General features: G+C 37.5%; 1 protein-coding gene across 1 annotated transcript in view; it reads right to left on the reverse strand.

The window, feature by feature from the left end:
* Nucleotides 1–13,144, reverse strand: part of ofcc1 (orofacial cleft 1 candidate 1) — an 84,005-nt gene that overhangs the window by 5,294 nt on the left and 65,567 nt on the right. Inside the window, exon 8 of the mRNA XM_084102928.1 lies at nucleotides 4,603–4,785. Coding sequence (XP_083959054.1) covers nucleotides 4,603–4,785 — 183 coding nt within the window. The remainder of the gene's footprint in view (nucleotides 1–4,602; nucleotides 4,786–13,144) is intronic.

A 13,144-nucleotide genomic window follows, 5' to 3' on the forward strand; every position in this document is an offset into this window, starting at 1 on the left:
GATTTTAACGTAATCTTTTGAGTTGCGTGGACTTCAGTCCCTGTTTGTGGAGTTTACTCAAAAAAGAGCTTGCGATAAAGTTGCCTTATTTTTTTTAAGTTGACACAACTTTTTTTTTTTTTTTACAGTGTATGATTTGTAAGTTTCTGTTAGTCCCATCCACAATGTTATCTTTACGATGCAAGGTTGTAAAACTTGCAAAAGTTGAATTTGAAATAGGTATAGCCAATATCAATCAGTTAATACTGTAGCTTAAATCATTTCAAATATCCCAATTGTACTGCTGCAAGAATCCAAGTCTAGCAATGAACCCGGGCGATTCCTTTAACACAAACTGACAGAGAAGCTTGATTATGATGAGTTCATCTCCATTTTTAAACAGACGTTCTGTTGTCTCAGACTAATATAGCAGGAGGACATGTATAGGTAACATTATCTTAATGTTTATAATTCATGTAATGTTTATACTGACATACTTGATAATAGGAAATAGGAAGAGACATTTTATTGTGTCATGCACTGTTAATATATATATATATATATATATATATATATATATATATATATATATATATATATATATGATCAATATCATGGAAACATATGAAGGCCCACCACCTTAAACAATTCTGACCTTGAATGCTCCAGTCATATCACTGTTCTAGAAAAAGCTGCTTTATTTAAATTCAACCGCAGACATTTTTTTGTGGTTGATAGACTGATTACTATACACTTAAGAAATTGGGTAAATATTCAAATATTCAGTTTCAATAAAACTTGAGGAAAAAGTACATATTCCCCCCCAAATAATACTAAAGTGTATCCTGAAGTACTTAAACCCCTGCTCATATCCCAGTGTCCAACACCTAAATTAGCTACTACATGGTCACTTTGTGTTCTAGAGCTTTGATTACTTCTAGATGATAACATTACATTAAATACATTGAGAACGAGTTAGAGTTAGCGTTGTAGGTTGGCAGTGCTGTCTGGGTGCTGGCGTGGCTCTCGCATGTGCCCTGGGGTGGACGGCACTGATGCTATCAGCGTCTTTCGTGTGTCAGCCTGCCCACTGCCACACCCATCACACACTCCAGATATGGCCTGACACTTCCCTCTGCTGAGCCAGCCACAAACACTATACACAACCCCCTCCTAAAATAATCAAAGTCACTCAGTGCGGAAGTCCACATGAAATCAAAGATTACTATCTTAATACTCTTACTGTGCACACTCTTATTGTGCAAAATCAATCATTTTTAATAATAATAATGCATTTATACGCTCTAAAAAATGCTGGGTTGTTTTAACCCAATTTTGGGTCAAATATGGACAAACCCAAATGTTGGGTTAAAATTGTAATTTAAAAATTTAAATTGGGCTTGTCCATATTTTACCCAAAGTTGGGTTGAAACAACCCAGCATTTTTTATTGTACATTCTTTATTTTTAAATAAATAAATAAATGTCTCAGTGTGCTGAATTAACTGCTTTTGTGTGGAAACTGTTCATATGATACATTGACGGCCTGAATGCTAACATTTAACATGGATGAATGCAGGAACGAACAAATAAATAAAGATGCAAATGAATTTAAACATGCATACAGCAGTAAAATGGGTTTGGAACATAGCTTCCATTAAATTCAGATTCCAAAAACAAAATCGAAGACTTTTTGGGCCTTCAGATGGTTTTTCGTCTAAATCACTATATCTTTGCAAGAGTGAATTTTACAAAGCTGGCATTTACAGAACCTATTGTATATCTAGATATGAGTTTGTATGATTTGCTATTTTTGAATGCTAGTATACAGAATTTGGTCTTACAAACATGGACAAAGTTTAGGAATTTTTGACAGCTTGTCAAGTGTTCTGTTGTTTAGTATCATCACTGATGTGTTTGTGTTTGCAGCTCTCCAGGGCCACCCCTCAGACTGATAAATATGTGGCGTGTTCGGTGGTGCTCTCATCAGTCACAAAACAGCTCAGGACGCCATTAACCGACCGCACTGCCTGCAAGCGACCCGTTGACGCGCATGCAGCATAAATCTGCTGTTTTTGACACGGAAGTTCTAAAATATTAATTTTGTTAGGATGATCCAGGTTGTTCTCGGGGGGGATGGGAGTTAATTCATGTGCTTGCAGTTGTTACCAAGCAGAATCAGTGGTACATTTAATTAGACAGCAATCTGGACGGCAGTCTGCGCCCTGCTGTTCCACTGCATTTAATAACGTGTGAAGCCATGGGCTGAGGTTAGCGAATATATCCTGCTATAGATTCCTAGATTAAGCAAAGGAAGAAAGAATTAGCACCTAGTCCAGGTGTGAGGGATACATTCATGAGCGATATGCATTGGTTGCCTGTGGTGAACGTGACAATACCCCATTCTTTAGCATTCTTTAGCTCAGTTCCAAAACCTAGTGAGCAGCAGAATTTTTAGGCATCATTAGGCACACTTGGAAAAGAAGACTTTTTTCACAAGATGCACTGTAAAAATTATTTTTCTTCTTGTAAATTAAATAAACATTATTGGTGGACATTTTAAAAGAAAATACTATTTCAGTTATTCTAATTCAAATTTTAAGTTGTAATTGTTTGTGAAATTTTGTAGCACTTTATGAGTGAAAATTGTGTCCAGAGCAAAAAAAAAATTCCAGTGTAGACAGCATCAGTATGCTGCCATTTCGGATTGTTTTGTCTAAAACCTGAGGAACAGTTGTATGTATCCTTCACAGGTAAGGCAATATCACAACATATTGTAAATCAGTGAGATGCTGGATGGTCTAGAAAAAATATGTACATTTAATTCTTCAGTCCAATGAATTTTTTTTTCTTTTTTTTTTCTGTTTTGTGTTGTTAGCATAGCAACATGCTACTGTTAGGCTCAATTGTGATCAATTGTGACTGATCAATTCTTGGGTGACCGCCACGTGAGTAGCACCGTTTGTGTGTTGTGCATATTGTCACGTGTGTTGTGCATATTGTCAGTGTATGTTTGGACTTTCATTCTGTGTTTTGATTTGTTCCTGTTTTCCTTTGTTCTTTTCCCGCCACTCCTTCGTTTCCATGGTTACTGTCATTATCAGTTCAGTTGTATCACCTGTTTAATCAATCATCGTTATCTGTATCACCTGTGTTCTGTTAATTAATAGGCCTCCATTACAGATGTGCGCAAAACTTTTGTGATTTTTTCTAAATATCGTTAAAAAAACTATTGCGAAATGACAGCGTTTCCATTAACCGATGTAATGCGACTAAAACATAAGATAAGTAATTCCAAAAATCATGCCAACGGACGTTAGTAGGTTTATATATATATCACAGCCACCGCACTAGACATTATTATTATTAATGGAAAGCGACGTAGGCGTGTTATCCAAGCATTAATGGCAAGGAAAGACCCTTATACTGTGTATGAGGTGTTTCTCACTCATTTCTGCTCCGAGGTCTGGATTGTGGCATTTCTTTGAGGTTTAGAATCCAGTATTCCTGTAATTCTTTTGTCTTTTATGAATTTAATAAATAACTCTGTCTCGTATTCTGTCAAAACACACCGCGCCTTCTAAGTCAGGTGACCTGTTTCCATTGCAGTTTTGCGAAATATTTCTTTTTCGAATTGCCTGAAAAACCACCTCATGCGAGCGTAAAAACTTTTTTGCGATAAATGGGAGTTTTTGCGAAATTGACGTGGTTCCATTGAGCGTATTTTCAATTTCAATTTGCGCAATTTAAAGGGTAATGGAAACGCGGCTAATGTCATCAGTGTGACACATATAGAGCGTTCTGAGACAGTCACTTATTAAAGGGTAAGTTCACCCAAAAACAAACATTTTGTCATTTACTCACCCTCATGTCTTTCCAAGCCCTTATGGTTTTCGTTCATCTTTGGATCACAAATGAAGTTATCTTAAATAAGATATTTTTCTGTCCCTCCATTGACTGCAACTACCACTTTGCCTGCTTTAAAAAGTTCATAAAGAGCTTGTAAAACTAATCCATTTGAATTGAGTGGTTTAGTCCAAATTATTTTAAGAGACACAATCACTTTATACCAGAATGGATTTAATATAGGCATTTATTCACATATAAACATTCATCAACTCACACATCAGTTATGGTAAACGGAAGCTCAAGCATCCTTGCTTGACGTGCAAGAACCAATGAGGTTCATTCTCGTGTTACACGGCGTGTTTGAGCTTCCGCAAGAGTTTTTTTCTTGCGCATCAAGCATGTACAGTTGAGCTTCTGTTAATGTTCATTGATCAATGTTTATATGAGAATATTAGCCTAAATTTAATCTGTTCATCATATAAAAGGATTGTGTCTCTTCAGAAAATTTGGATTAAACTGCTCAATACATACAAATTAGTTTTACAATCTCTTTATGAACTTCTTGAAGCGGAAAAGTGGTAGTTGCGTTGTTGTCAATGGAGGGACAGAAATAGCTCAGATTTTATTGAAAAATATCTTCATTTGTGTTTCGAAGATGAACGAAAGTCTTAGGGGGTTGGAACAATATGAGGGTGAGTAAATTATGACAATTAAAATTTTTGGGTGAACTAACTCTTAAAGTTCACTTTAGGATTATGCCATAGAAGATGCCCACCTCTATAATGGCTCCATCAGGTTGTCTCAGGAAGTGTCTGTAATGTTGGCGCAGGCCGTTCAAGTGCAGTGTGTAGATGGATAGATGGGTGCTTGTCTCGCATCCTGTAATGGGCATGCCTACAGGCGGTGCCAATCCTACCATAGGCTCCTCCTCCGTCCAGATGTAGTCATACACTGCCACCTAATGAGACACATACACCCCCACACATACGCACATGATTCAAATATATATACAGTATTCTGGTACCAAGTATTACAGCTAGAGTTACAGCTTTTAAAATTGAACATATGCTCTACAGAAAGTGCTGTGTACATGAATCAGTAGGGCCCAAAACAACACATTGACTGTCAATGTATGGCCAAAAAATAAATATAAATAAATAAATAATAATAATAATAATTATTATTATTGAAGAAAAAAATGAAGACGAAAGAAGAGTATGGTGATTATGGTGGCATATATATATAACTTAACCAACAATAACAACCAACATTATTTTTGTAATTTATAAACTACTCCAAGTTGACAGAAATATTGCACAGGACATTTTAGGATTTCTTTGTGGAATTACCAAAGATTTAGTTAATTACATTTTTTGTTTCTTTTTTTTTTTTTTTTTTTTTTTACCTGCTCACTTAAGACATGCATATGAGGATTTCAAAATATGTTTTAATTTCAAACGTTTTAAATTGTGGATTATTTGGAAGAAACAAAAGGTGAAAAGGTGACAATATTTTTTGCCATGTCTGTAAATGAATGAAAATCACATGGAGAGAGAGATTTTTATTTTTATTTTTTTGTCAAAATATCTAATTGGTGCGTTAGGCCTTTGCAGTTTAAATGTAGACTATCCCGCTGTCATTAATAACAAAAAACTGCTCTTCATTTATTTCAATGTTCTTTATTTTTTACCATTTAACTGCATGAAAAAAATACAAAAAATAATTCAGTTTGTTTATTTGCATATTACTTTTTAACAATTAACTTCCAATTAAAGTGTTTCGATTGGCATATGCTTTGCTGTGGTATCAAAATTTGGTATATTGATATTTTACTGGACAATGCTAACGCAAAGAAAGCAAAAAATAGACTACGACTTCACATTCATGTAGCTGCACGTGTTTGTGTGTGTGTGTTCAGACCAAGGGTGTATCTGAGTACAACTGCATGCTTGCACGAATGCTTACCCTGACGCAATTACCTGCCCTACCTGCGGCCACAGTTCAGTGCTCACTGAGATGAATGCAAACCTGGATAGTTGACAGTAATGGTCTGTAATTTACAGCTGTGCTTGGGAGGTGATGAGCTCTGGCTGAGAGATGCAGGAATGCAGCGTGTCAGGTTTCTGAATGACTCACACAGCCTCTGACCCTGACACGACACTAACCAACAACAGTCGATAATAACCTGCTTCAGCCTAATCCTTAAACGAGGGAAAGGAAAAACAAAGAAACTACTGGCCCGTATCACTCATTAATGCTGGTGTGAAAGGCCATGCTTGGAAAAGCATGCTACTTGTACTATTTTTGCACAGTATGCAAATTTTCTTTATGTTTGGAATACTTCGAAGACCTACTACACAACTACAGAGTGCTCAAGTTGACCTTGCATTTCCAGTAGCATGAATGAAACCTGAAATGATATCAACCACAACCTCATCGTAGATCCTGTTTGCTTTGTGCACAATTCATTCTAATGAAGAAAAAAATAAATAAAAAATAAAAACTGATCAAAATTTGGGCCGAGGACCGAGTTTCGACACCCATGGTCTATAAAGACCACTGTTCACCATCCAATCAATTCCCGATGATAAAAAAACAAAAACAATCATGTCCCACTACATTTTTGGTTGTTGTTGTTGATTATCCTGTTTCAGAAATGCATCAAATTATGGAAGTAAAATGTGGCATTTCATGTTGACTTTATGACATAATTGGATAAAAATGCAAAAGTTTAAAAGTTTGGGTTTAATATTTTGTTTTTCTTTTGAAAGAAATTAATGCTTTAAGCATATAGCAACCCTTTCGTTTATAGTTTAGGGTCAAATTCTCACTAGTAAATGGTTGCTTATTAGCATGCATATTACTATGATATTGTCTGTTTATTAATACTTATAAAGCACATATTAATGCCTTATTCTGCATAACCATATTCTACATCCCTTAATCCTACCCAATACCTAAACATAACAACTACCTTACTAACTATTAATAAGCATTAGGGGTTTATTGAGGCAAAAGTCGTAGTTAAGTCATAGTTAATAGTTAATAGTCAGAATTGGACTCTAAACTAAGCGTGTACCCACACTAGGCACGGTTGCCCTGTACCGTGCCCTGGTGCGATTATCCCCAATCCCCCGCAGGCATGCACTCAGATTGCACTTCACGTTCTGGGACGGAGCACGCTTACTTAATTTACAATGCAACACTTTTTGTTTTGAAGAAACAGATAGAAAAACACTTTTGCTAATAGACTACCTAATACATTTATCAGCGATTTTTACTTGATTGTGCTGCATGTATCATAAGATTATTACGGAGGCAGCTGACGTTGATGCAGGAATTTCCATCTTTACTCGCAAACTACCATTCCTATTCATCAATAAGATGACAATCAGACCAGTTATAAACCTAAATATACCCAATTTAATTAAATTAATTGAAAAATGTACTGTCCAAGTAGTAATAGAAGATGTTTGCTGTCGTAATGATGACAGTAGCACACACAAACGTAGTAGCTTTTCCATCCTCCGGCGTGGTTAGCAATCACACAACACACCCAGAGTCCAGCCAGGGTGATGCCCCATGGCAGAGTCGAGGAAGGGATGAGCCATTCTCTTCGACGAAGCCATGGAGATGATGGATGGAGACGGTGTCAATGAAAAGGGAGCCCTGAGCCCAGACAGAGAGCAGATGGACCAGAACGACACTGTAGGCTTTGGAGGCCGCGGCGGAGCCATAACGATGACTCCCCCGAAGTGGAACCAGGGTACCGGAGGACTGAGGTGGAGCGGGAGCGACTGAGGGCCGAGGTGGAGCTTGAGAGAGAGCAGAGCTAGACAGAGCCATGGGGTGAAGAGACGGAGCACAGTGGACGACTCACATGTTACGATTAGCATTAGCCTGCATTTTAAATTTGCTTTGATATCAGACACTCTATGCTATACATGTGGCAGGCAGTGCAAATGACAATAACAAGAGAAGATAACATGGCTCACTGTGTTTGTTGACTGATCCGACTCACCACAGTTGTTTGATGGACTCGTAAAAGGCGCGAGCGAGTAAAAAAGAAATGCAAGCACGGATGGCAGGTTAACAGGCTAGTGAAATGCTAGCGCGTTGTGCTAACGATTTAGATTAAAGCTAGCAATGTCAGATTAATGTGACAGACAATATTAGATAATATCAGATATATTGTGATGATCAAGTTATATTAAGCAATATAAACAGCAAGGAAAGATAGAGAATAGAGATTAAAAACAAAGCTATACAGAGCAACAACCGCAATCCACTCAGGCAGACAGGAAACTGAAAACAGCAGCAGACACAAACAGACCTAAACATACAAAATAACAACATAAAATGAAAAAAATCAGATGTTGTGATTAAATCAGATCTTAAGTGTCTCAGCAGGTCTTATGTCATGAGGGATGGCTCTGATCTGTGTGCACGGGTCCCTTGTGTGTGTTGTACCTGTAATGCACTGCCCTGCTCTATTAGAGGAACACAGGAGACAAGCAGAGCGTGTAACATGCTATATAGGTCATGGATCTCAGACGCATTGGTGTGTGAAGATCACAGCGCCTCTCACCCAACTGGGCCAGCTTCACACTAGTGTCAGCACTGCAACACACACCCCCCTCTGACCTCAAACACACACACGCACACTATACATATACTCATCATTTCGCAAACATATGTGTGAATGCACTGTCACAGCATGTTATGTGCAAAGACTCACCATTCTTTTTTAGGTCTAACACAAATATTACAATGGTGTTTTGGTGTACTTTGGAGTGTCATGTAAATACTTTGGTACATGAATATCATTCAGAACTACAGAATTTATCAGTGTCAAAAAACAAAAAACAAAAAACAAAACACTCCTACATGGAGGGTCTTGTATAACCCTGAAATTAATTATTTGTATATATTTGTATATATTATAAAATTATAGAAAGAGAAAAGTCATAATAAAGTGCTGCAGTGACGATGTATTACGAGTTATAAACGAGTTAGCATTTTAGCACTTCCAGTTGCATCGTCCAGAAGTCAATGGGTTCTTTAAATGTTGTTTGTTTTGTTTTTTTTCTAAATGCCTAATATAAGGTCTGTGGTTAACACAAGCTCAAGATATTTTCACATTTTAATTTACAACATAAAATACACCAGTAATATACCCTTGTGATGTTTGTCAAAAGCTATTACTTGCCTTAAAAAAGGCAGCCTTTACAACCTCATTATGTTTATAATCACATTCTTGCACACTATTTGTGCACACTAACTTAAACTTTCAGGCTTTTTTTTAATTTTTAAAAATTTTTTATGAAGACTGAAAGAGTTGTCTGAAGTGAAAATCATGGTGTAGCAAGTTCAAAACCAACATTTAGATTTTTTACTTCTGGCAATAGTATTTGCCAGCAGCCATATCACCCTAGCCCAAGACTGGTTGCCCACTGAAGCTCAGCAGGGTTGAGCCTGGTCATTAGACCTCCCGGGAAAACTAGGTTGCTGCAGGAAGAGGTGTTAGTGACACCAGTAGGGGGTGCTCACCCTGTGATCTGTGTGGGTCCTAACGGCCCAGTATAGTGACAGGGACACTACTGTCAAAAAGCACCGTCCTTCGGATGAGATGTTAAACCGAGTTCTTGACTCTCTGTGGTCATTAAAAAAATGGCCTCTGTCCATCATGGCCCTATAAGCATCCCCATATACTGATTGGCTTTATCACTCTGTCTCCTCTCCACCAATAAGCTGGTGTGTGGTGGGCGTTCTGGTGCACTATGGCTGCCGTCGCATCATCCAGGTGGATGCTGCACATTGGTGGTGGTTGAGGAGATTCCCCCCTTCTACGTAAAGCGATTTGAGTGCAGAGAAAAGCGCTATATAAAATGTAATGAATTATTGTATTTAAATGTATAAAAGTTTGGTTAATTTTTTAAGAATATCATGATGAACAACGTGTAAATATCATAAACTTTTGTTGGTCACAGAGATTATTTGTGCAACAATACAAAAGCCAATAGAAAAATGCTGTTGGGTTTTTGTTTAGGGAATACAAAGCCCCACACATGACATGCGGACATACATAGTGTATGTACAATGTATGTATGTATGTATGTATGTATATATCGTGGCCACGAATTAAGAATTATTTCTCTTGTTTTTCTAAAAAATTTCTCTTAAATTGTGGCCACTCATGGCCACTTGAACTAATCCGTGCCCTCGCTTTGATTTAACTAAAACAAGGGAACAAATTATTAAAACGTGGCCACGTTTTAGTAAAAGGAGGAAACAAATTATGATATCTTGTGCACAATTAACTTAAAACGAGGGAACAAATTAGTAAAAAATGCTGACATATCAGTAATTCGTGGGAACGGATTGTTAATTTGTGGCCAAAATATAATTTATTCTTTTTTTCCCGCATGTCATATGCGGGGCTCCGTAAGGGAATCAGGGTGATGCTAACTTCAAGGTTATCCTACAAAAATACATCATCATTACAACGCTCTATAGTGGACATTTTTGGCTCTTAAATGAACACTCAGTCCAGCAGGTCTGGATGACCAATAAGACAAATGCTGAGAAGAAAACAGGACTTCATCCTCTGAGACCACAAACAATTTGAGGGGTGTTTGGAAGAAGTCAACAGGCTCAGACAGGCCTGATTTCAGATTACCACATGACTCACTTTCTCTCTGTTTCTCTTTTCCCTCTTTTAGCAGGAAGTTTTTCAGGCCACAGACGAGTTTATAAACTCAAGGTGACCCTTTAATTTGCTCAGTAATTACGACTCCTCTGGAAAAACATAGGCCTTGTCAGGCAGGGTCAGAGCGAAGGAGAACTTTAATTTCGCTGTGTACCCACGTCTTGATTTTCAAACTACTTAAGACTGTTGGCTAAACACAGGTCGGAAATTGAGAGTCATTACCGCACGTAATTAGACACTTCTTAAATACAGAGTGCCTGGAGAGAAGGTCTGCAGTGAGCATTGTCACAGGACACATCAAACGTCATCGGAAAGACATCAGCGAGCAAATTGCAAACACTCAGATTTTGTTCTCTGAACGATCCATGTGTGGTCTGGACAGATACTGAAGGCTCTGTTGTTTGGCACTTCATATTACGTGACATTTCAAGTGCTCCTCTTTGTCGCTTTAGCAACATCTCGTCTTGGTTGTTTGCACCGAGTGGGGTTAATCTGCATGTGTAATTCCTCTGTCAGAAATCACAAAGTCTGTATTCTGAGCGTTTCACGCACTGCATCATGGTTATTCCTTTGAACCTTTTCTTAAAATACTTGGCGGGCGCTTTTCTCCAGCGCTGTCTTCACGCTGGCGGTAAGTGCTTGACTCACACTCAATGCCTGGCTGTTCTCAGGGAACCCATCTGTGGGTTAAGCAGATAGCATTCAAGTGAGCTAACCTAATTCTAACCAATCAAGCTTCGATTTATTGTGGACGTCTGTATTCAGAAATCTGATAGAGTCCATATCAGTCTCTTTATTTGAATCTGGAGAGACAGCCATTGCTTCTTTGAGGACTATAAACATCAAACCATGTCTCCCAGCCGCAACATAAATTCAGATTTTGCAGGCGTTACGGCAAACGGACAGACAGGCTGGGGTCCGGGAAGTGAAAATACAGGCTGGAGCTCCATTCCTCTCCAAATGAGCCTGTGCCTGTGCCCAAGCAAATGAGATTACACATCTCCATATTTGTAAAAATGGATATTCGAAATTTAATAAGTGCATTATTTAAGTGCGGGTGCATCCTCGCGACAACCCTAATATGCTAGCCAGTGTGTACGAAAGCTGCTGTTTAATGGAGTAATAACTGCAGTGCCGATTCAGAGTAAGATGAGAGCTGCTTTTTAAATACTGACATAAAGAGCCAAATTTATTCAGTGATTTCAAATGGACCCATTTATTCTTGTGTAAAACAAAATGCAACTAATTATACTGTACAAACTACATATCTAAAGGGTGAACAAACAGTCTAACAACAAAATAAAGTCAAACAGATGAAACCCACTGCTTAAAATCATGTTAATATGCAAAGGATTTTTTTTTTTTTTTTTTTTTTAATCTTCTACATATTTCAGTAGTTTTTATGCAATTGGGCATTTTTCTCATTTATTGCAGATATTTATTTATTTATTTATGTATTGTGTGTGTGGGGGGGGATAAAGTTATGTCCTAGTGTTTAAAATTCATTGTGACAAGCTCAGTAAAAGAAAAAAAAAAGAAAAAAGGAAAAAAGGAAAAAAAAAAAAAAAAACAATAAACAGGCTGATCCAATTAAAATGTAATATTTTACCCAATATTACTGTGTACTCTGTATTTTTTAAGCTCATTAGAATATACCACTGTTAGCTCAGCAACATGCTAACGTCAAATTCAGAAGTGCTATTTGTGTGGCATGTTGCTATGTATGTACTGAAAAGCACTTCAAATAAGGCACTTATTAAATTCAATTTTTCCCCCACTGAGATTCAGCATTAGACAGTAAGGCTTACTTTGTTTTGGATCAATTTCCTTCTGTTGTTCAGTGCATCGGGGTTACACATAGTTAACCCGATCTAACGGCAATTCGTATGAATTTTACGAGGTGGCTAATTTGTACAAATTCATATGACCTCACTCGTACGAATTCGTAAGATTTTTGCAAAATCGTACATATTTTATGAGTTGGGGGGGTGGGGTTGGGGGGGGGGGGGGTTTGGGGGGGATTCTATGGAAGTCAATAGGGCCCAACACCAGCCGAAATTCTTCAAAATGTCTTATTTTATGTTCAGCAGAAGAAATAAATTCATACAACTTTGGAACAACTTGGGGTGTGCAAATGATGACAGAATTGTCCTTTTTGGGTGAACTATCCCTATATATTTCAATCAGTTTAACATTTCCAGGCCCAGCTTTAATGACCACAGACAGTAAAATAAGGTGGTGGGGGAGAAACTAAATTTACTAAATAAACTAAAAACTAAAACTATTTTTTAAATTCTTTTTTAGCTGTATTTTGTATAACTTGTTCGGTAGCGCTTTATTTTACAGTCCTGTGCATGTGCATACTGTACTTATTATAGCAACTGCAATAACTGGGTTATAACTAGGTACTAACCCTGAACCTATCCCTAAACCTAACCTTAACCCATGTAGTTACCTTATCACCAGTACTTTCTGGGTAACTACACTGTAAGGACAATGTAAGTAGGCCTACACATACTGTAAAATAAAGTGCAACGACTTTTTCTGTTTAAATGTAAAGCTGTCACCCTCCAAATCTCATCGTTACTTTATATATAATGCTCTGAAT

Source organism: Abramis brama (genome assembly GCF_963993115.1).
Source record: "Abramis brama genome assembly, chromosome: 24".
Classification (NCBI taxonomy): domain Eukaryota; kingdom Metazoa; phylum Chordata; class Actinopteri; order Cypriniformes; family Leuciscidae; genus Abramis; species Abramis brama.